At 42.3% G+C, this 23,722-nt stretch overlaps 2 protein-coding genes across 8 annotated transcripts; one reads left to right on the top strand and one right to left on the bottom strand.

Moving 5' to 3' along the window:
• Window positions 1-1,105: 1,105 nt before the first annotated feature.
• On the top strand, window positions 1,106-18,019 carry ROPN1L (rhophilin associated tail protein 1 like). 4 transcript variants are annotated; one of them, XM_050971562.1, is made up of 8 exons: window positions 1,106-5,879; window positions 6,916-6,945; window positions 7,845-7,994; window positions 9,808-9,931; window positions 10,102-10,263; window positions 12,615-12,790; window positions 13,757-13,852; window positions 17,876-18,019. In XM_050971562.1, exons 3-7 carry the CDS (start codon window positions 7,864-7,866, stop codon window positions 13,818-13,820), a joined length of 657 nt encoding a protein of 218 aa, XP_050827519.1. In that variant the 5' UTR covers window positions 1,106-5,879; window positions 6,916-6,945; window positions 7,845-7,863; the 3' UTR covers window positions 13,821-13,852; window positions 17,876-18,019. The 4 variants fall into 4 exon arrangements, with proteins under 4 accessions (XP_050827519.1, XP_030094459.2, XP_018762638.3 ...); XM_030238599.2 differs by lacking the exon at window positions 17,876-18,019 and adding an exon at window positions 14,959-15,321 and having other exon boundaries at window positions 1,106-5,148; XM_018907093.3 differs by lacking the exon at window positions 17,876-18,019 and adding an exon at window positions 14,959-15,321.
• On the bottom strand, window positions 15,440-23,405 carry SNRNP48 (small nuclear ribonucleoprotein U11/U12 subunit 48). 4 transcript variants are annotated; one of them, XM_050971554.1, is made up of 9 exons: window positions 23,286-23,405; window positions 23,099-23,212; window positions 22,917-22,977; window positions 22,102-22,176; window positions 19,604-19,792; window positions 18,575-18,696; window positions 18,026-18,141; window positions 16,636-16,811; window positions 15,440-15,720 (listed from the first exon to the last, which is right to left on the bottom strand). In XM_050971554.1, the coding sequence occupies exons 1-9, from the start codon at window positions 23,343-23,345 to the stop codon at window positions 15,539-15,541; spliced, it is 1,095 nt and encodes a 364-aa protein (XP_050827511.1). In that variant the 5' UTR covers window positions 23,346-23,405; the 3' UTR covers window positions 15,440-15,538. The 4 variants fall into 4 exon arrangements, with proteins under 4 accessions (XP_050827511.1, XP_050827512.1, XP_050827513.1 ...); XM_050971555.1 differs by having other exon boundaries at window positions 16,636-16,800; XM_050971556.1 differs by having other exon boundaries at window positions 16,636-16,797.
• Between the last annotated feature and the right edge of the window lie 317 nt (window positions 23,406-23,722).

Genomic DNA, 23,722 nt, shown 5'->3' with positions numbered 1-23,722 from the left:
ATGAATTTTATATTGCACAATTACTTTTAAAAAAACCAAACCCAACCAAAAATAATTCTCTCAGAATTGGTCACTGTGAATTTTTACAGGAATAATAGTACCATTTATGGCATGAGGAGCAGGGAAATACATATGCTATTAAACAGGCAAGGGAAAGTTAGCAGATTTCTTTGCAAGAACACAGTCAAACAAGAGCCACCAAATCAAGTCTGTGTTAATTCTATATGTAGATAGAGTTCTTTTGCAGTAATATTTGGGGGTGGGGGTTATGTAGATAAAGAAAACACATAACAGTATCTCAAAGCTTTAAGTAGCATCAAATCATGTGCTTAGATTGCAGTATCTTTCCTGGACCAATGTGGAAAATGTGAATATCCATTGCAGTAATGAGAAAATGGATGGAACATTTAACTTGCTATTCAGTACACTCTCCTCCAGTATTCTGTACTTTACCATGTGTGTATATAATTAATACTTGAGAACCTGGCAGGTGCTTTTAAAGTGTCATCTCTTTTTATTGATGTTGCATCTCTGATCTGACATGGTATGAGCTAATGTGGTCCAGGCTGTGATGGTGATAGTTCATTCTTTGGTGTCTGGACTCATGTGCTAAGGCAGCGAGCACAAGCCAAATGCATCTGAATCTAGTGGCAGGAGGATTGGGCTGTCACTCTCAGATCCATACTATTTTACAGAATTACTGTTGTCCTGATGGTTTTGAACCACAAATATTACCCTTTGGAGTGATTTATTAGAAAATTTCCAGTGAAATGAAATCATAGAAAAATAGCCAAATATTTTTTTCATTTACTGTTGCTGATTTAATGCTGAACTGAGTATATATTCGCCCCATATATTTTTGATGTGCATAAATATTGCATTTGATTATTTACAGTGGTGTACATTGTGGGACAGATATATTTTCACAATAATAAATTCACTGGTAACATACATTCTTATTTATGCCAAGATTCTGTTTTTGACATACCTTTCACAAACAGTTCCAAAATGGTCTTGCCACGCAAATGTTCCGAGCACTACTGTGCATCATGCAGAACCTGCAGTAGTGTGGTACTTGTAACTGTGTTTTTATCCAGACAAACTGGTCTTAATATTAAAATTTATTAAGAAAAAGCCTTTGTGCTGTTTCTTACTACTGGTATTTTACCAGTCATTAAAGAAAATAGCAAATCAGGCCAGTCATGCAATGTGAACTGCAGCTATTTTGATGTAGCCTACAGTACCTGTATTTGCTTTTTTTTTTTTAAGGGAAACTGGTTTCAAATCCAACTGTTGTGCTGGTATTTGCACTGCTTTACAGATCCAGGTGAAGTTTGTTTCCAGAACTGTCCATTGTGAACTTCTCAGAAATCTCATCTCCTCATCTTATTTTTACACATTTTTGAAAGAATATGGAGGTTGTAGAGAACAGGAATTAAATAACAGTACTTTATAAATTGTTTGAAATTTCAGTGGTTTGCCTTATTGTGTGCTGTGTACTCCCCTGGCATAGAAACTTGATAAGTAAGCTTGTAAGTGGCTGTTTCTGACACAGCTGATGAGCCCTGTACCAGTGGCTTCCATCTGTGCTGGAATGATGCAGAGTGGTGCGTGCTCCTGTTATTTTCAAGCGGGAAACTGTGTCTCTGTGTGTGTGTGTGTGTGTGTGTGTGCGTGCGTGCGTGCGTGTACTCTTCCACCACAATTTGTGTTGACCTAAGTCTTGACTGGAGGGGTTTGAGGTGTGTACTGGCTCAATTGTACCCCCGATGCTGTTGTTAGTTCCACAGACCTTCATCCAAGAACTGTCAGATGCTCTGTAGCTATCTTGTGCATATTGAAAAAAGGTAATTGCAGCATAGCTTTGACTGTTTTTACACAGGTTATTTTATATTGATTAAAAATAGTTAAAACTCTATCTTTTCTGCCCCTTCTATATTGAGTGAAGCCAAAGTTACTTGATTTTGTTTTTGAGAGCCCTTCAGTACCTGTAACTGCTTTGTGTCAGTGACTTCCTCAGTAAGAAGCCAACTCCAACCTATTACAGTGCTCACATCACTTTTCTGCTGAGTGCATAAATTATTTTTTTGCCTTCCCCTATGCTTGCGTAAAGGTCATCATAAAAATCTTCACAGCAGCCGTACTGTTCTTCAGAGAACTCTGTAAAAAGCTTCACAAAGGCATGTACCTCACAAAGCACAAATGACTGGGGTTTGATTGCCTGGCATGCTGATCAGCATCATTGTGTTTCCTTGGACGTCACTGTCCATTTTTTTTCATCCAGATTGAAAAGGTTTTGTGGTAGGATCAGTGTTCTTGTTCTGCTTGCCTTGGGAATAATGGCCACAGTGCAGCCTGGGCAATGAGTGAGGTTCTTGGCAGAAATTATGATACAAATAGTAAAAACAATAAACAAGGAATTGAATATTGGTAGTGTAATGTAGTTCTGGGTGCAAAATTAAAGAAGCTGTTTTCTGAAAGAGATGAGAAAACAACTTTTACAAAGCATAATGGTAAGTTAGAGCTCTCTTACTGTGGCATTTCAGTTCTTAATTAGTAGCTGGAACTAAAGAATTGCATAGTTACCAGCAGTTTTTAAAAACTATGCATCTGTTTTTAATTTCTTCATTAAAAATAACCATAAATTGATAAATTATATGCAGAAATCAAAGTTACTCAATAATGGAAAATTTTTAAAGATTGTATTTCTAGAGGTCAAATATCATTTCAAACTGAATGTTTTGAGTTTAGTATAATATCGAGAGATGGAGCAATGGCAAAATTATTTCACAGCTCTGCATATCAGTTTTTCAGCTTATCTGCTTACCTGCTGTTATCTCTTACCTGTTGAGTACTGGCCAATACCAAAGCTGCAGAGGCATTTTCCCCTATATAAGGTGAAGTCAAACATCTGGAGGTGTCTACATCAGGCATGGGAAGAGGGGGTGGTATTTACCATTACTTGCCTTTCAAGGGCTGTTTGTGTTCCTGAAAAGGACACTAGTTTTACTTAGAATTCCTTGTTGCTTACAAAAGCAGACAACACTGCAAAGCTCTTTTATTTTTATTGGATAGAGTTTCTGTATTAGAACCTAAATTATGCAGAGCTGCACTGGTGTGCCATGTTCAGCAGATACAAATTGCCTAAGTGGCTTGCTAGGGTTAGGTAAGGAATGTGATGGATCTAAAAAATAGTGCTGGATTAGAATGGAGAGTCCATGGGATATTTTAACTAGTTGTTAGCCGGAGTCATGGAAGTAGGAAGCAGCAGAAATTCTAAGGTATGCTGCTTTATAGCAGCATTTCTGGCAGTGCTGCTATAAAGTAACAATTACTTTTAAATGTTCTTTATATACAAGACTTTGTATTGCACCGTGAGAGGAAATACTTCTAGGAAGCAGCATAGATTCATATAAAGAGAGTATTTACAAGAGCATGAAGTGACAGGACAAGGGGGGAGTGGCTTCAAACTGAAAGAGAGTAGGTTTAATTAGATGTTAGGAAGACATTCTCTACTGTGAGGGTGATGGCACACTGGAACAGGTTGCCCAGAAAAGATGTAGATGCCCCACCACTGGAAATGTTAAAGGCCAGGTTGGATGGAACTCTGAGTAGCTTGGTGTAGTGAAAGTGCTCATGCCTCTGTCAGGAGGGGTGGAACTAGATGATCTATAAGGTCCAACCCAGGCCAGTCTATGATTCTATGAAAATACATTTTATTAAATACAGAAAAAATTTCTACCTACATGCTGCTGTTTCCTATAATGCAGTGTGGCAGCTTTATGCATGATTTCACTGCACTGGACCAAATTGCTGGAAGAATTAAGAGTATGACATCTACTTCTGGAGCATTTTAGGGATAGTTTCGAGTGTGTGCAAGGACCACAGATGAGAGATAATATGCATATTGCTGTTTATCTGTTATCACTAGGCACCTTTGAGAAACTGCACAGTTTAATTGAATTATATTCTGTAAACTGCAGGATAATGTTTCCTTCATGTTTTTCTTGCTATAGCGAAGATGCTTTAAAACAACTAAGGGATACAAATGTATGTCATATGTCAGAAGTTTGCTATTTTCATTAGTTACACGAATCTGCAAAGTATTTTGAGGCCAAATAATTAGCCTGTAGTTTGTGCTAAGTATTCCTGGTTTATGAAAGATTAAATAGTTGCAAAAATGTGTGCTTATTGCTTTCCAGAGCCCACCATTTTATCTTTGTCCTGCGTGGCCTTGCATGTTCATCAGCAGGGACATCATGTGGATTAAAAAGGCCTGGCTTCAAATAGGATTGTGTGCTTCTGCTTGGCCTGTTTTGAGCATGCAGCACTCAAGTTTCATGGAGCAATGGCTTTAGAAGGCTTTCTGAAGTGAATAATCCTATTACCAAGTTGATCTGAGTGCTCAGGCTGTGTACAGTCCATTTTAGAAGGTGCAGGAGGGGTATTGCTTTGTAACTAAAAGAGATGTGCTGGCATCTTTACAGGGGATGCCAGTCAGGTTACCTCTGGTGCTGTTTTTATCTGCAGGGGAAAGAAGACTGGCAGAGAGAGCACTTTGGTTCCTCACATTCTGGAGCAGTAGAAGAGCCCACACTGATTTGTGGTGTCAATTTGGACCAGCAGGTGCTGAGAAGCTGCTGGCACTGGCTGTGCTGCTCTCCATGGTGGCAGACTCTCAGTGGTGCTGCTGTCCTGAACGTCCAGGACTGTGGAGCCTGACCAGCAGAGGGTGATTGTGGCTGAGCTGTCCTTGGAAGCAGCAGCTGCTCTGAGTAAAGGGAATTTTTGGGGATACATTGCCCTGTCTCTTTTTCAGTTCACTCAGCATTTCTTCTCATTTCATCCAAGCCAGGAAAGGAGGTGTGAGGATGCCAAAGGCAAGATGGACATGCCACCCTAACACTGCTTGCCCAGTAGAGCATCCTTGTGGGGGCCAGCAGGCTACAGGGAACCCAGGCACCTGCAGGAAGCAGCCTTCCCAGCCACGGACTCTGCCAGTTACATGGGGCTAAGATGTTCACAGAATCAATCAAGTTGGAAAAGATGTCTGAGATCAAGACCAGCCTATGACCGAACACCACCCTAGCACCTAAACCATGTCACTACGTGCCACATGCAGTCTTTCCTTAAACACCGCCTGGAATGGTGATTCTATGACCTCCCTGCATCAACCCTTCCACTGTCTAATCTCCTCTTCTATGAAGAATTATTCTTAATGTCCAACCTAAATGTCTTAATGTCCCCTGCCACAGCTTAAAGAGTGTGCCCTCTTACTCTGTCACTGGTTGCTTGGGAGAGGATGCCAACCCTCACTTACCTACAGCCTCCTTTCAGGCTGTTGTAGAGAGCAATATGGTTACTCCTGAGACTCTTCTCCAGGCTAAACAACCCTACCTTCCCCAGCTGTTCCTCATAGGACTTGTGTTCTAGGCCCCTGTCCAGTTTGTCACCCTTCTCTGCACACCCTCCAGCACCCTCCCATTCCTCCCTGAATTGAGAGGACACAGAATTCGAGGTATAGCCTTACCAGGGCCGTACAGGGGAAGAATCACTTCCCTCATCCTGCTGGCAACACTTACTGCTGTTACAGCCTGGGATGCCGCGGGCCTTTTTGGCTACCTGGGCCCACTGCTGGCTCATGTTCAGCCGCTGTACCCTCCAGCCTACTCCGACCCACCCTGCAGGCTGCGTCTGTGACTTTACTAATGGTGGACTCAGTCCCCTCATCAATGGTTTGGGCCTTTTCGAAAGTTTGTACAAAGCAGGCGTTGCCCTTGCCCTTTAAAGCTCGCCGCCATTAAGTCTTCCCCCGCCCAGCGCCCGTCCCGGCTCGTCTCTCCGCGTTGCCGGGGCAGCGGGGCTGCGGAGCGGGGCAGGTGAGGAGCCGCGTCCGGGCCTTCCCCGAGCCCCGGGGCGGCCTCCGCGGGGGTGTCCGGGGCGCCGGGGCCGTGGGCGGCCCTGAGGCTCCCTCCGGCCGGCGAGGAGCCGCTGTCCGCCGGCGGTGCCTCCCCACAGCTCGGGGCGGACGGGCCGCGGGCAGCCGGGGCTCGGCCGGTGCCATCTGCGTGCGGACACGCCTGGGCCGTGTTTCCTGAACACCTGGGGCTGGCTTGGGGAGCGTGGAAGGAAAAGCACAGAAAATTAGAGCTAACAGGAAATTAAAGTGATGAGCTGATCTTTGTCTCTAGCGAGAGTCACCCATGGTGAAGGTGTGTGGGGGGTGCCTGACCTAGCTGTGCTTTTCCTTGACTATTAGGTGTGGATGTGTGTATGTGCAGGAGGTTCCCCCTGAACATCAAGAAACCTTTTTTCCCCGTGAGGATGACCAAGCACTGGCACAGGTTTCCCAGGGGGGTATGGAGTCTCCATCCTTGGAGATTCTTGGAATATGCCTGGACATGGATCTTTGGCACCCTGCTCATAGGTTGTGCAGGTGTTCACACCAGCTGAACTCCAAGAAGTCTCTGGCCACCTCTGCCCTTCTCTGAGACTCTGTGACTAATGGCTTACTGTAGAAAAGCAACTATTGCGCTGCATTTTTTTTTCTGATTTTATTTTTATTCTTTTATTTGACTACTTCCCAAGAGTATGTGCACACACAGCTGTATTCCTTCCTCAGAGTTTTTCAGGAAGTTGTCCTGAAATCCTCAGCTTTTTTGCCTACAGTTTCTGTTCCTTGGCTAGAGCTGTGTTTTGAATCATTACTGAAAGCATGTGACCAATGCGGTAATTAAATGTGCACTTTGAAGTCTGTTCCTGATGCAAATTGGCTGCATTGGAGTGATGAAGATGCTGTACCCTGTCTGCGTTTAAATAAAGCTCTAAGTATGGTTTGATCCTCAAAGGAGCCTTGAGCCACAGCAGTTCCATTGCTCTATCACTGACTTTTAATTTTTTTCTTTTCCGCTACAGGAAAATTCACGTGAGAAAGCCACCTGCCAGGTACTCTTATCTTTAAGAAGTCTAAAGGAATAGAAGATTCTGTTACACGATTCCTCATCACTTTCTTAATGCTGTTGCTTTTAATGCTTCTCTTTTCTGCAAATAATTAACCATTTTCTTGTTGCTAGATCAATTTACACATGCCATAGTTTGTCCTGGAAATGAAGAGTTTCCCACCAAATGTGCTTCATTGCAATGGGAGAAGAACCATACAATAGCCTATCTCTGTCCCTTCTTTTGGATCCTGGGGAACAGGATTCCTTGCAACAAATGAGTTAAATCCCAAATGAGACAGACACACCTGTGGAGCTGGATGAGCCAAGTGTGACATGTGCTTGCAGCACACAGGAATGTTCTGTTTGTCACTGTAGTTGTTTGATGTAAAGTCTGTCACGAGCACAAATTAGTAACTTTTTGCTACAGCATTTTTGAATACATAAACACAGTACAGACTTGGTCATCTGCGTATTCTGGTATCTGTACAAAAATGCCAAGATTTTCCTTGGCATGCAGTAGTGAGTTGTCAGTGTAGGTACCTTTCATGTTGGCATGTGTGGTGTGACTTGTCTCGACTGCTTATTTTACAAATTTTTGTTGTGGTAAGTTTGAGGAGAAAAATCAGTTTGAAACTATCTGAAGTCACCTGTTAAAATAGTAGTTCTCCTCACCCAGCTGTGATTGGTGCCCAAGCTGACATGTTTTACTTGTATAGCCACAAAGTGTTTTAGAGCCACACAGGGCTTGTCTGTTTACCCTTCCAAGTCTGTCAGCACTCCAGAAGCCCCAGCTATCATGTAGAACAGGAGAGAATCTGGGCACAGGCACTATTCACTCCCATGTGCACACACAATTTTTCATTCACATCCTCCATCTGTCAACTGCTGTTTTATGTCTTTCAGGTCCTCGTGACTGGACACCATGCCTCTTCCAGAAACCATGTTCTGTGCTCAGCAGATCAAAATCCCCCCGGAGCTTCCCGATATTCTGAAGCAATTTACTAAAGCTGCTATTAGGACTCAGCCTTTTGATGTTTTGCAGTGGGCAGCTGCGTGAGTATGATGTTCACCTAACAACAGAGAGTTATACATGTGGACCCTCAAAACCTCACTCTCCTCTTTACTGTATAGTGGACAGAGCTTTGAATATTGCATCAGCATATACATTGCAAATACACTTCTGTGTATTAATGCAGCATGTAAGCCTTTAAAAATAGTGTGGTATTTTATTTCTTTTCTGTTTGCTTGAGGTTTGGGGCTGGCTTACTTCTGAAATAGCTGTATTTCCATACAGAAAAATGCATCTTAATTTGATTTTTGTTATTAGTTTTTCTATCTGAAAGACCAACTCTCTTTTCTTTTGGTTTGGTTTGGTTTGGTTTTTCTTCTCTCATCTGAGGTTCAGTTCTTGTAATTTAAAGGAAAAAATAGACATTAGCTTTCTAATTCTTAAGCCTGGTCAGGTTTCTCTTCTTTCTTTCTGGGAAAAGTGCCTGAAAAATTGCACCTTTAAAGTGATAATCAGCATAATAAATCTCTTGCCTTAAAGTTGATTTTGATGTTTAAATGTTTCTCCTTTAACATTTTTTTTCTTTTACCTCAGCTGCTCACTATAATTTTTTCCTGCCCTATGGGTTGTGTGGGCAGGCTCTTGAAAGGTATCTGTGAGATGTTCTCAGGTGGGGGGATTGGAAAACATCTGTAACGTGTGAGGAAGGGGAGGCTGTTAACACAAGCCAGGCTGGAGTCCTGTTTGTCTGTTAGAAAGAAAATAGTCTGAAGCTGAATTGGTACTGCTGCAGTGTTGGAGAAAGCCAGCAGGACCACCTTTAAATGGTGTGGCATTTCTTAGGAACATGATGGAGGTGAGGTGCAGCTACCTGTGTCGCTGGAGCCTGCTGGGACTGGGGCTGTGAGAAGAGGGGCAGCCCGGCACTGCCAAGGCCTCGGTGGGGGCAGCCCCGAGCTCTGCCTGCACACTGCAGCAGCTCGGCGGGGACAGCCCCCAGGTGGGAGCGCGGCTGCTGCCCCTCGCAGCCCCTCTCTCTGGAGCATGCTTCCGACCTGGCAGAGCAAGATCTGTCCCTGGGAGCCATGCAACACAGAAGCAAAGCTATGGCTTCACACGTGCTGCTGGTGTTGTGAATAATCAGATGAGGAACTGGATCTGGCTGAAAAATAGCCTGGGTGTTATTTGTGCATGCATACTGTGCATCTGTTTCTATAGTCACACTAATTCAGTTCTGGAGTGCTGCTTGCTGTATTTTAGCAGGTATTTGCACAGCATGGGATAGCCTGGACATGGACAGGGATTACCAGGGCGGATGAGGCACGACAGGTGGAGAAACTTGTAAATTAGATGCACCTGAATAAAAACTGAGTTTTCCCTGCACAATTCAGTTTGTTGGCCAGTTAAGGCAGAGGCAGCTCTTAGGGTTGACAGCCTTATAATTAAAAGGATGTGCATCCAATGCCATTTGTGGCATTGCTCTACTCTTAAATTTTATTTTGGAGTGGACAGAAATGCTGAGTGGCAATGTGAATAGGCAGAAGTACATTTTGGGTAGTGCTCGAGGGGAATGTTAAACAGATAAATCCTCAGGCTCATCCATCAAAGAGGTGAATATATCATGCACAAAATAAGTTAAATGCCTTAAGAATTATTAAAGTGTAATGAAAAGGAGCAAGTCTAAAGATTGTGGGTTTTGGGCACAGGAATATGGGAGTTCAGCTTACCAGGTGCTGCTGCTCCTGTGGGGGAGCCTGCAGATTCTTAATTCTTACACTGAACTGTAAGAACATTTGCTTCTGTGCAGTTTGTAATGGCCATGGGCATTGAGGTGTGTTGTTCTTCCCATTCACTTAGGTATTTTTCAGCCTTATCTAAAGGTGAACCCCTTCCTGTGAAAGAGAGGCTCGAAATGCCATTAGCAACAGGGAAAAAAGATGCTGGTTTGACCCCAGGACTCCTTAAGGTCTTGCACAAACAGGTACAAGCCGTTCTTCATCAAATGCACAATGCTATTGAGGAATGCTGATGTGTTTGGGATGGCTGGGGAGAGAGACTGTCAGGTATTTGAAGTATTTTGGGGAGACACTGTGTTTTAAATTCATTCTGGTTTTCAGAGTTCTTACTGTGGTACGATGATTTTGTTCAAAGCTTTCTTCCAAAGGCACGGTGACTGTTGCAGAACTGAGGGAAAAATGGAAGCATTTGGGCTTGCCAGAGGAGCAGCTGGAAGCTATCCTGCAATTGGACAGTTTTGGCGAGCAGCTGGAATGGATGAAGTTCCTGGCACTTGGGTGCAGCGTGCTTGGCGGGGTATGTTCACAGCAGGAGCCCTCATATCCAAACACAAGCGGTTGCCTAGGATCCATATACAATATAGACCATAGAACAATTACTGCAGATGGATTTGGGGAATGGGGATTGCTTTTGCAGCAGCTGGTAAAGTGGCTTGCGTGTTTACTTCTGTTGTCTATCAGATTTTGGTCTAAGGAACTTAACCAGAAGGATGGCTAAGTCCTTGGTGGAAGAGCAAGTGTGTCTGCAGGGAGCTTGTACTGTGTGAGAGAGGATGATGGAGGAATGATGCTAATGGCAGTGTAAATATCCATGAAAGAGAACTGAAGGGAGAAATTAAAGAACCAATTTTTAATTGATTGTGTAGCCAATTAAATTTTCTCAGCAACACTTAATGTTACTACAGCTGTGCTCAATTCTTTTAATGTCAGTAATAAAATCTTAGCAGAGCATTTCAACAGAATGAAAGATTATAAAATGCATTAAGCCGATGTTTTTATAAAGTGTAATACTTCTAATGATTTCTACAGTAGGGAAGAAGAGGTACTAAAAAGAAAATATATGTGAAAGAATTTTTTGTGAATGTTGCAATATCTGGAAGCCCTGAATGTTAACCTGGCCTTGTGATGCAATTTTCTGTCTGTCTATCTGTCTGTCCATCTGTCTGTCTTTATTTCAAATTTGTATTTTTTCATTCCAGTCTCCCTCCCAAAATGATCTTGTCATTTGGGCTCTTTTCTTCATTTAAAAATAGCAACATTATTTATTTAAAAAACAACAACCTCTCTCTCCTGAAAAAAAAAAACAAAACAAATAAACCAAAACTAAGAATGGAGTCACAGGACCATCATTTTGATGGAGCTGGACTGTATTTCATATCTCACCATCCTTTTGGATATTAAGTGAATTATTTGATTTCAGTACTACATAATGAAATGTAGATCTCAGTTTCCTGAACCAGAGAGAAAGACATACACAAGAAATTTACATTCATTTCCTGCAGCTGTAAATTGTGTTCACAGTCAAACAGGGTCGTGGTGGAGATACAAGAGTAGACAGAAATGAACTTCTTAAGAGCACCAGTATGAAGTATCTTTTTTGTAAAGCATCAGTGCATTTTCACAAAAGCCTTTACAAAAGGAGAAATGACCACACAGGTAGCCTGTTAAATTGTCATTCAAAGCTGGCAAAATGGATATGAATAACTTTGCTGTGTTGTGAGAGAGACCATGGCAGTTTGGGGTGGCAGGACCAGAAAGGGCAGTAGAGGGGTAGCCAAATGCAAAATGTAGAGTTGGCCATCATAGAGTCAGCTGCCTCTCTTTTCCCTGAGAAGCCTTCCAGGGGAGGAGATCCATTAAGTAAAACTGCTAAAGGATTATAAAATGACGTTTCTCTGGCGTGTGTTCTAGATCTAAACAGATACTGCATTTATTTTAAATAGTGCTTGCTTGTTAATGAAGATGTTTTTGAAAAAGTTGCAGTTAAAAATATTAAGACTTAGGTGGAAGAAAGCCTGTGTGGGTTTGGTTTTGTGCTTTTATATTTTGGATATATATGGTGCATGTGGTTTTACTTGTTTGTTTCTTTAATGGCATCCAACGAGTCTTTGAATGAAACTCAACGCTGAAATTTTCAACACTTTTCCCAATATATCTCAGCATGCACAGGGCACTGGATTGTCAACACCATATTAAAGGAAGTATTTTTTCAAAGTATTTTTGGAACTAATAATTTGAGGCATTTTTTTTTAAAGGTAACTTGGATTTTATTGGCCTTTGACTAAACTGAAATATTCTTTAAATGCTTTTTGATTCAGTACTTTTTCTACTGACTATTAAAATGGAACTTGCATAGAGATAGGGGAAACAGTAAATATCAGCAAAAATATAATCTAAAAATTATGTAATAAGATATCATTATAAAATCACCAAACCTGTATTCATTTTCTGGGGGTTGTAGATTTGTCTGTCTTAACTGCTGCTGAGAATTCATTTAGAGCCATTGAGGTAATACACACACACACAAAAAGATCTTTTACTAGATACAGTGATGTTGGAGCTTTTACAGTAGCAGAACAGAGCAATTTGGCCCTAATGGAGAGAGAGCTCAGACTACCCTATGCAATCTTTAGCCATGACAAGATTCTGGTAGTTTTTACTCCTGCCTCTACTAGAACTACATTATTGTTTCCATCCTTGGGCCTGCACTAGAGAGTAAATTTAGGGTTTAAAGCTAGGCAATGATAATAACACCTTCATCTCATTTACCCTCCCTTTTAATGGCTTACAGTGTGGAATTTGCCATGATATGCAAGGATGTTCATGGCTCTGATACTTTTCCTTTCATTTCTTGCTGGAACCCTGCAGTCTTTACTGAGTTCAATGAAACAGGCCTGTGAGATCCTAACAAGAGACCCAGAAGGCGGAGCAGCTCGAATTCCCTTCGAAACATTCTCGTTCCTTTATTTGTATTTGGCCAGTATTGATGGAGAGATATCAGAGACAGAAACTAATGTATTCCTCCATGAAATTAAAGAACAAGCGTAAGTAAAAATCTGTGCAAGGAATTTTAATGTATCAATTGCCTTTGGGTTCTCCATAAGCCTTTAATTTCAGGTGAATCGTCCATTTTCTTTTGGGCATAGCCATGATAACAGGAGTAAGGATTGACTAAGATTGTATCAAAAATATGCAGAGTTATTTTTTGTCAACTTCAGTGTTTGCACTGTTAAAAGATAAACTGTTATTTATCCATCTTTCTCTGAAATATTGAAGTCTCTGCAGGGTGGTATAATTTTCCCTGTAGGAAGCTATTATATACAGGCTTGTAACATCTGCATATTCCTGCTTCTGGAACCAGCAGCATTTTCTGGGCTGTTTCTTTGATTTAACAGATCATAAATCAGAGAGAGAGACTGGGAGTTCTCTCATTGTATCCATAGTCACACATAGGTCACACAAAATGCACTTACACCAATTAAAAAACATCTGTAACAGGCTTGTTCTCTGCGAGATGCCTGTGTAGCATATTTGCATACAGACAGCTGTTCCCACCGTCTCTCTGGAACTGTTCTTTCTGTGCATGGCGGGCTGACACAACCTCAGAGGCGCTGCCACCATCACTGCTGGGCTCAGCCCTGGCCAGCAGCAGGTCTGTCCTGGAGCTGTCTGGCATTGGCTCTCTAGAACACGGGGGAAGCTTCTCTCAGAGGCTCACAGAAGGCACCACTGTGACCCCCACCTGCCCCCCAAAAAACATTACTACGCAAATGCCATACAGTGTCTTAGATTGTCACCAGCTCCAAGTCCATGGGAGCTCCAAAACAAGATCACACAAATGAACTTTTTCATCATTAGTTATCAGATTGACAGTTTTTAGTAAGAACCACTTTTTAATCATTGCCCCTTTTTCTTGCATTTCATATAGCCCTAAATTGTATCTTTTCCAGCATACTAGGATTTACCATGTGAAAGTGCCATTTCAAAAATTTTGGTTTATTCCTTTCCAGGGACAAACACTCTGGCATGGTGCTGATCAGACACTTCCTGCCATACTCCTTCATATTTTATTGATCAACCCTACCAACCCTACTCTTCAGCATGAGGTGAGAAGAAAAATAAAAGAAGGAATAAATAAGTTCAATAAAATAATTTGTGTTCAAAGTACCATAATTTGCTCATTCCCGAACATGATCCTCTTCTCTGGCATTTCCTTTTCTTTGTCCTGCTCTTGAGATGGCCCTTCAGGGGATGTTCATTGAATAATACATGGTTAGATTGTTCTCCAGCCTCTCAGATGCTGATGGCCCCCCCTAGGGAGTGACCCCTTCACTCATCTGCTGATATTGAATTGAGTGAAAGTTATTTTGTTACTAAGCTTCCTCCCTACATTTGATAACTGATTAAGCAAAACATGGAATTGAGTTAAGCCAGGGCAGTTGTAACTGGAGCATTTCTCATTGTGCTTCTGGTAGCTATGACTTCATTTTGACTCTGGCACAAATACAGCTGGTCCTCAGACTACCTTGTCTGCCTGGACATGCTCTATTTAAACTGTTTTACCAGGCCCTACTGAAAGAAATTAATGAGAACCCTGTGGTTGAGCTGGTAGACAAAAGCAATGCAAGAACTGCAGTGGTTCCATATTGTTTTCCCTCTAATTAGAAGCTTTTTAGAACTTAAATACCTTTTTTTCATTTTTGGATAAGCTTGTCTAAATAAAGATGTTTTAAAATATATTTTGTTTTCTGTCAGGTAAAGCTACTGTTTTTGTCACATAGATGAGGAATACCTGGCACAGAGTTGTTTGGTTAGACTGCTGTAGCAGAGAGAGAAGCCTAAATCCATCAAAACTAGACCAAATATTTAGTGACAAATAATCACACTTAATTGCAGAAACAACTAAGATATGAAAGAGGATAGTAGAGGCTACAGTAAAACTGGAAAGATTCCCTTTGACTGAGAAGGCCACAACCAGGAGCAATATGAAGTGCCCTCTCTTGGCACACTGAACAAACAGAAATACTTCAGGAACGATGGATCTTGTTCTCTTATAGTTGTTTACTTTGTTGAAGCAAGAAACTTGGCTGGTGGTAACTAACCTTGCTGAAGTAGATTGTGTGAGGAATTAACAGAACTGTACATCCTTAATATCTGCGTGCATGTTTTAAGTCTGTTTTATCAACCTCTATCACAAACACTTGTATGTTAGTCCACAGGATGGGAAGTCTTCCTAGTTATTGCTGGAAGAAAAAACACCTGCTGTTTGAACATGGTACTCAGTCAGCAATATTCCAAGTGTCCTTGGTGCCTCACCCCTTGCTTCTGCGGAGAGCTACATTCTCATCACCTGTGCCAGATTATATTGATCCGAATTTTCTTTGAGCATGAGCTTGGGAACACTAACTTTTGTGTTATTGTCTTTGTAACACCAGCTGCGGCTGAAGATGTTTTATCCTGTTGGAGAACTCTGAAATGTGCCCTCTGGTACATGCTGTAAGTAGGCAATGTCACCTAGAGGTAACATTGTTAGGTAGGAGGGGGAGCTCTCTTTATGCCTTCCCTGTTTGTAACTGATCTGGACTCCAGTGATTAGCTCTGTTCTATATCCACTATTTACAGGCCAGGAAGGCCAGTAAGTACAACCTCTTGTAAGTTTTATTCTTCAGCCTTGTAAGAATAACTCAAATACATGAGAGATCAATATAATTTATTAACAGATGTATAAATGTTACAGATTTACATGTTATCTGAAATATACTGCTTCCATCCTGACAAACTGTAGCACTTTTTCATCTCCAAGCAGCACAGGTGTGATGCAACACCAATATTATGTGCACACCTTTACTGTCTTGGAAAAAACAGCAGTAACAATAGTTCTTGTGGAAGTTATGTTTTGAGCAGCTGACAAACAAAATCATCAGGTTCTTGTTCCTACTTTCTTCTTTTATGATTGTAATACTTGTCTTCATCCCTGCAACAAAATCATAAACATTGTGTAGGCTGTTAGGCTCAGAGTGAGACTCTGAAGAGAAAAAACAGCTTGGAAAATGGAAAGTTCTCATTAAATGCAGTCATGTCCTCCTCTAAGGAAAGAGAGTAAACTGCTTTTAGACAGTTTATTTTCCATGCTGCTTTAATCAAGCCTTGTCATGCAGTGCCAGAGTGGCAATTAGTTTAGGATGAATGGCATCACGGTGTAATGAAGCCAGCTTTGAGACAAGCCATCACTGCCATCCACGCAGTTATGTAATGCATTTACCCAAACACAAGGGGCAAGGCAGCATTTCTTCTGCACAACAGTCCTCATGTCTGCTCAAACACAGGTCCCACACATCTGTGGTCCTGAAGATGTAGATTTCAACTTTGTTGATGGTATTACAAGCTGTGGCCTAGATTTGTTTTCTTTTGCTAAATTGTATGTCCAGCAGTACTGAAGAGCAACAGCATTGTTTTGAAGCATCCAATGTGGAAAGGTTAATAATACTGTTTATTAAGGTCTAGAGCAAACTAGAGCAGAAATCAGCATTAGCCATGACAGGCACTTAGTTGTGGATGAGAAACATACTGTCTCTTTAGCCATATTGACCAAGGAGTAAAATCAACAGCCTGTTACAGTACTGTTGAAGCCCTACAAGCATGCTGCAGAAAGCGCCACCTTTCAGATGTGCCAGTAAATTCTGAAGTCTGGATCACAGTTTGTGATCTCACAGTTATGTTTTGTTTAGTATTAGTAGCCTCATACCACTGGCTTGTCACACTGCACATGAGGTTAGCCTAGCTTTTTAATTGGATGAGACATTTTCAACCTCTGCACTAAATTCTCATAGAAAATGGCTACAGCTGCCTGATTGGGAAGCAGGAGTCAGCTGTCATTGTTTCTGCTCACCTCTCTCTTTTTCTCCGAGAGTCTCTGTCTTTGCCTCTCTCACGACTCCTCCTTCGTTTACTTGGACTCCTGCTGGTGTCTCTCCTGTGTCTTGTGCACTCCGTATCCTTACTGCTCCCCCCAGACTGCCGCGAGTCCACTGAAGCTGACCGCCTGTCTTCCCTTCTGAAAATAAACTTAAGTGATTTTAATCAATAAAAACAGTTTCACAGTCACTGCTTCCAGTACCAGTTCTGTAATATAGTGACATACTACTGATGTAAGACAGAAGACATATCTTTTATTAAGCCTATCTCTCTAAGAAATACAGTACCTCCCAAAAGAGGCCCAAAGTCCATGTGCATATCTCAGCAATCTATTGAATCCAATTATTTCCTATGAACACTGCTCCTTAACACCTCTGCTTGTGAAACAGGAGGGAGTAGAAGGGGTTCACTCTGTTTTGCTTCAAATCTTTAACTCTTGAATCACCTGCCTTAAGCTGCAACCTACAGCTGGAGGACCTAAGTCCTGATCTGAGAGAATCATAAAATTGTTACGGTTGGAAGGGACCTCTGGAGATCTTCTAATCCACTCCCCTTGCCAAGGCAGGGTCATCTAGAGCAGGTTACACAGGAATGCATGTCCAGGTGGGTTTTGAATTTCTCTAGACAGGGAGACTCCAGGAGCTCCCTGGGCGGACTGTTCTAGTGCTCTGCCACCCATTCATTATATTGCTGGGAACAGAGTGTCACTTTCTAGTGTGTTTCAAAAACATTCTCAAAGACCTGCTGAAGAGGCACAAATAGGCAATCCCTAGGTCATGACTCCATGTTTACTTGAGTGACAAACATTTGAAGGATGCTGTCAAGCAGTGTTGCTTGACACAGCAGAAATATGTATAGCTACAACACCCTCCCAATTAGCATACCAGCATTTGCAGGGATAAGAACTGTAAAGCCTCCCCATATTTACTATGTTATGGAAACCTTTACTCTGAGGTGTAATATATCTAGCACGTGTCATGTGGTAGGGAAGGGTATGAAATTGTGTACTTGTATTTCCGTATGAAATTGTGTACTTGTATTTCCAAGTATCCTTCTGTAACCAGCTACAACATATATATACATTTGGGCACAGAGGGAGCACTGTTCATCCCCCAGCTCTGCCAGAAACTACCTGTTCAGCTGAATCACTTGCAACTAACCTATTTACCTTTGAAAGAAAGATACTTATTAATTTTTCTCCATCCTTCATGCAGGCAGAGTTTCTCAAGCAAGACTTAACAGAATTAGCATAAAATAAACCGTGCATATGACTCAGATAATGTTGGTATGTGCTGTTAGAAGAAGGTGGTAAGATAAAATTACAATCTGCTTCATGCCTGAAGAAGCTGTTAGCTGTGGCATACCTTCCTGAGGACTTTGACTTCCCTCCTTCACATATCTCTGCATTATCCAACCTGTTCTCCTCCTGCCACTGATTGCTGAGTTCTTCCATATGCACACCAATCACATCCCGAATCACCTGGGGATTAAGGTATGTTCAAAACAAACATGTCATGGTAGTGCCTGAACTAGCACTAAACAAACTGTAAACATCTCAAAAAAAACCCTAACCTGACAAAAATCTCCCCCAAACCCTGTACATCAGATGTTTGAATGGAAAGTCTTATTTGCAGAAAAATGTTTCAGCATAAATTTAAATAGCACCATTTTATGATAGAGAGGTATATCTTGCTGGCATTTTCACATTCAAACCTTGGCAGTTAGAAATGCTCATTTATTTGTAACTTGCCTGCAACAGACCAAAAACATTCCTCTATAGTTTGCAAAAATAATAAAGCAGAATACAAGAAGCAGAAAAAGACACATTGTTTGTCTTTGAAAGCATATCTAATTGTTTATACTGATATATAATAAACACTTTTGTGCACAAAAGCCTTTTTTTCCCATCTCACCTCAGTGTAGGACTTCTTTGTTATATGAACATTCTTAGCTCTGTATGACTGCCGCCGCCTTTTGTAATCTCGCATTTCAGCCAGAATTTCAAGATGGGACTTTGGACCTTTCTGACTATCATCTAGCAAAAAATTGGGAGTAAAACAAATGGTCATTAGCAGGATGTTACCACCTGCACGTATGCAGGCCTCATACATTCAGGAACATAAAATAATTGTGCTCTTTCTCAAGTTCCTCCTGTATTTAGTAACTGTGGTGAATTTATCTCAAGCTTCCTCCTCCAACCTTCTTGCTGGCTGTTTATACACAAGTAAAAAACCACCAAGCAAACGCTGTTATGTGATCTCAGTCTCCAAACTGTGATCCACACCAACATACAGGCTTGTGATTTGGTCAAACGCCTTCTAAATACAAGTCATGTTTTCAAAGCCAGTATTACAGTACACAGAATGAGAAAACCAGATGCTGTAAAAAAGTTACCTGCATAGATGACAAGCACTGTCACACCTCCTGGGCACAGCAGGGCCTGCAGGGTGACACAGATGCTTTTGCTGCACTTGGAAGTTATAAACTGGCATGACTCAACAGGGATGAGAGGTCCCAGACCAACACCAAAGTATGTTGCTTAAGAGCTCCACCTGGATGACTGCCAACCTCTCCTGTTCAGCTTTTACTCTTAAGCAATCTTTAATCTCATGTCTTACAGCAAATAACTGTTCTAAGCTGCACAGCACATTGGCAACATTAAGCAACCTGGAGACAGCTGCAGCAAAGACAGATACACACAATACATGTGCCAAGAGCAGAGCACTGAGGCTTTCCCTAAAGGAAAACATCATAAAAGAACACCAAACTAGCATTTTGTGATGCCAGGTCTTTGTTGTAGCTTTTAAGAACAATATGCTTTCCACAGGAAAAAAAAAAAAAAAACCAGCAAAGCGCAATCAATTCTGTTTGGTTGGCTATCAACAAAACACATGTAACTGAAAGTTCTGAGCCATAAATTCAACACGGATCATTCTTCAAACCTTGGGTGATTTTTGCTGCTAAATCCACGAAGAGATCACTGTCATTTTCTGTTATCTGCGATCTGGACCTCTGTTTCTTTGTCTCCTCAACAACATAATCGTAAAGAGCAAGGCGGTCAGCCTGGGTCAGGTCACAGGTGAAACGCTTGTGGTTTTGAGGAACTTCTATGGGCAGTAATGAGTAAGAACCTGGAGGTTGGACAGAGAGCTGTTACTTGTAAAGTAGCATAATTATGCAGGAAAACACTAAAAACTCATCAAAAAAATAATGCAATAAACTCCCAGGCTGTTTTCATCCTTCCCCTATGTATCTGTAAGAAGTTTCAACCTTCTTAATTTGAAAAGATGAAAACTGCTCAAAGATCCCTCCCAAGCCCCCCTCAGGCTGTAAAACCCCTCATGATTGCTTACACAGATACAGTTTTCATATGCCAAAAAGTAATCATACTAGATTAGATCGAAATGACCTCTGTAATTTTCCATGAGTTTCAGGTCTTGACTTACAAGCTAAATCAAGAGAGGCTGCAGCTCTAACTTGTGGGTTTATCTTACTCCTAAAGTGTTATGTAAAGTGCTAGCTGAAAAATACCTGTTCTGCCAACGAGAATGAAAGCTTCTAGGAGACTAGATAACCAAGTGCTGTGTAAATCAGTCTCACTCACACTGTCACCTTCTCTATAGAGCTTTTATAGCAGACTGACACAGGAATTTATAGCTGAAAGGACTACAAAGGCACTTTCAAAGTGCTCCAGATCAGATAACTGACTTAAAGCCACGGAAACAAACACACTGCCTGAACAGTCTTCTTTCCCATTCCCCAGTGGAATGGGAAAGAAGAGTGTTTTCCTGCATATAAAACACATATGACTCCAAACAAAATAATCCATTCTCAATCCATTGCAACAGCAGTTAAGTGACTTCCACAAAGATACAGGATGCAATCCTCTAGGATATTGCCAGAACACCATTTGAGTCAAAAACTTTCCATTTTCCTGCAACTATTGATCTGACTTCCATAATCCTGCTTCCCCCAACACAATCCCACATATGTCCAGGCAGACACCACAAGAAGGGTGTATGCAACAACAGCAAACCTAGAGCTTCTCTAGATTATTCAGCTCTTACTGGAAGCTGGGCAATCTTTCACATCCTACTATCATTAAAGACACCAAAGAAGAGGAAGAGAAACCACAATAACTCTACAAACAGACCTAAAATACAAGATTTCATCATTACTGTACTTGGAACCTAAACCAGAACTGTTCTAACATGAACAAAAAAATTTAAACACAGAAGCTAGAAGTCCATAAAAATGCACTGATAATTACATGCTTGTGATTTTAGAGGAATTACACAACTTGTGATTAAGACAAATTTTTGTTTTCAACAATGTAGCTATGCTAATATTCTAAATATGGTTAGAATTGAAAAAAGAAAACAAAGAAAGAAAATCTCTTCCTTTGAGACAGTAACTTAAAAAGGAAATTTATAAAGAAAAATTATTTTTCATTTGTTTCAGTTGCCAAAGCCTTTACTAATCTTACAACAGGCCAAGTTGTCACAATGAAAACCACCAATCCAGTTTTAGTGTTATCCTCAGAGGAAGGCAAGCTTGCAGGGCAATCTGGGCAGTGAACACTGGCATCTAGTGGCTCAATGGTGCACCTCTGCAATGAGCCACTCCACAAAGGGTGTATCTGCTGCTTCTCTGCTTGGATGCGGTTGTGTCAAATTAATGAGTTCCCACTTCCCTTCAGAGGAAATGCACCTGGCATGCTCAAAACACAGTGCTCATGCCAGGAGAACTCCTTCCCAAGCAACTGTCCATTAAGCCTCTATTTGCAATGCCAGAGAAACAAAGAAAACATGAAAAGCTGTCCGAGGAAGTGCTGCTGTATTTCACTGTCAGAAAAGTTTCAGTGTTACTTTTCCTTCTGCCTATATTTGTTTAAGAAACCAAAGTCTAGAGAGATCCAGAGTTCTTTCAGGTGTTGCAGCAATTTCTCAACCATACACTAAAGCTCTACAGATTCCACAGGGAGCCCTATTTTTCTACTTGATCTAAATCTTAACCTTCAAAGACTCCATCCTAGCCTGGTCCCCTGTCTGGTCACAAAACCCACTGAAAAATGAAACGTAAAGAAATTAGTGAGCTTGAAGTAGTGACAAAGGACAACACTGCATTGCAAATGTGCCAGCAGAGTTCTTACACAACTTCTTAGTTCAGTCTTGAAACAGTCCAACATAGCAACCACCATGGTTTTTACAGTCCTGAAGACAATAAGAGATATGGGCACAACAGACTCAAAGTCTCTCATCTAGTCGCCGCAAGTATAGAAAGTAATCATGCTCCAAGATGTGCAGGGAAAGGACTATTAAAAATAAATTAATTCCTCACAGCAGTTCTCAGTGGAACAAAGGAAGCAGCAAGGAGGGAGACAAGGGCAGCTCTCCACATGAGGCTAGTGAAATCACGACAGTATTTGCTTGCTCCTTACCTTCGCTATAGCCTGCACCTTCCTTTGCACTTTGGGCTCTAGCCTGCTTAACAATGTGAAACTGTAGATCTTTATCTGCAGGCAGAGAAGAAAATAAAATCATACCACTTTTACATCAAGTTCTCGAGTACTTGACTGGGTTACTCTTTAATCCCCAACCTCTATTATGAGACTTATGGTATGGTACAGAACATCATTGTTTCATTCACGTACAAGTGGACATTTGAACTAAAAATGTAATTTTCATCTATTACATATTTGAAATGAGGGGAGAAAATTAAGGAAAAAAATTGTATTTCTGGGTTACAAGGATATGGAAAAAGAAATGTATGTACATTGCTCTCTGTACCATTGCTTTGTACCAAATTCTACAGACAGCTTCCCCACCTTCTAAGCATTCATTTTAATACACTTTCTGGATTTGATGCAGAAGTGAAGGCTGAGAACATAGGAAGAAACTCCTAAGAGGACAAAACTGATCTTCCTTCAATTTTAAGACGAAAATATAAAAGTGATCTACAGAGTAGAATTACACAGTGATAGAAGCATAAAAACAGTAACTTAAAGCAAATTGCAAATTACAATTTGAGAAAACTAACCTACTGATTGAAACACTCAATATTTTCAGGAGGTCTTGAGGAATTTACAGCTGCCAAGGCAGCGGAGTTGCGCTACCGTGAGGACCCGGATCCCACTTCTCTGTCCTTCCCCGGGATCTCCCCATCGCCCCTCATCCTCTGCTCCTCCCCGGGGGTCCCTCCTCAGCCCCAGCCGTGTGTACCGCCCCGTCAGGCGGAGCCCCCGCTGCCGCTCACCCATGGCGATGGTGGGAACCTTCAGGTTTTCGTAGAAAAAGCTGGAGTCGTACATCTCGGCCTGCGGGACCAAAGGGCTCGATCAAGGCCCGGCCCGGCGCCGCCGAGCGGTGGTGGCAGCCCAGTGGCGCCGAGGGCAGCAGCGCCAGCCCCGTGCCCCGCTTCCCGAGCCGCGCTCCCACCTCCTCCTCGGCGGAGTATCCCATCCTGCGGAGCCGGCAGGACGCCGCGTGCCTCTCCAGCGACGCGCGGGGAACGCGGTGATGGACGTCGTAGGGGCACAGCACCCATTCCACCTGCGAGGGGACACGGGTCAGCCCCGCCACGCCGGCCCCGCCGCCCTGCCCCGCGCAGCCCCCGCCGCCTCACCAGGTCCCCGCCGAGCCACACGGCGCTGGGAGCCGCCATCGCTGCGCCGGGCGCCGCCATGGCCGTACCGCGCAGCCCCGTGACCGCGGAGGGGCGGCCCCGGCGCCGCGTTCGCTGAGGGGCTCCCGCCTCCGTGGGGGCGGCACCCGGCCCTGCAGGCGGTGCGGAGGGGTCGGAGTCAAGCTTTGCCTTTTATTTTTTAAAATTAGTATCCGGTAGCTGGACAGTTACGATTAATCAGTTGCATTGTAAGCATCGGATGCTTGGTTAGAATTTTAAGGAATAGGGAAGACAATCCCAAATTGGATGGGCTGTCCGGACGAGAGCCACCAGGAGCAAAATCGGCGGGGTTGAGGATTATAATCCCGGCAGTGGGCGATCGCGACCTCCGACTCATTGGCCACCTACTCAGAAGGGAGCCCAGGCTCAGATGGAGG

The sequence above is a fragment of the Serinus canaria genome, chromosome 2 (assembly GCF_022539315.1).
Source record: "Serinus canaria isolate serCan28SL12 chromosome 2, serCan2020, whole genome shotgun sequence".
Lineage (NCBI taxonomy): Eukaryota > Metazoa > Chordata > Aves > Passeriformes > Fringillidae > Serinus > Serinus canaria.
This window is presented reverse-complemented; position numbering and strand designations above follow the sequence as displayed.

Coding starts and splice junctions, on each gene's coding strand:
- ROPN1L (XM_050971562.1), top strand. CDS start 7,864: ATGCCTCTTCCAGAAACCATGTTCTGTGCTCAGCAGATCAAAATCCCC. Junction 10,264..12,614: donor GGTGCAGCGTGCTTGGCGGG/GTATGTTCACAG, acceptor GGAACCCTGCAG/TCTTTACTGAGTTCAATGAA. Junction 12,791..13,756: donor CATGAAATTAAAGAACAAGC/GTAAGTAAAAAT, acceptor ATTCCTTTCCAG/GGACAAACACTCTGGCATGG.
- SNRNP48 (XM_050971554.1), bottom strand. CDS start 23,345: ATGGCGGCGCCCGGCGCAGCGATGGCGGCTCCCAGCGCCGTGTGGCTC. Junction 23,213..23,285: donor TGTGGCTCGGCGGGGACCTG/GTGAGGCGGCGG, acceptor GTCCCCTCGCAG/GTGGAATGGGTGCTGTGCCC. Junction 19,793..22,101: donor AGGTGCAGGCTATAGCGAAG/GTAAGGAGCAAG, acceptor TCCAACCTCCAG/GTTCTTACTCATTACTGCCC.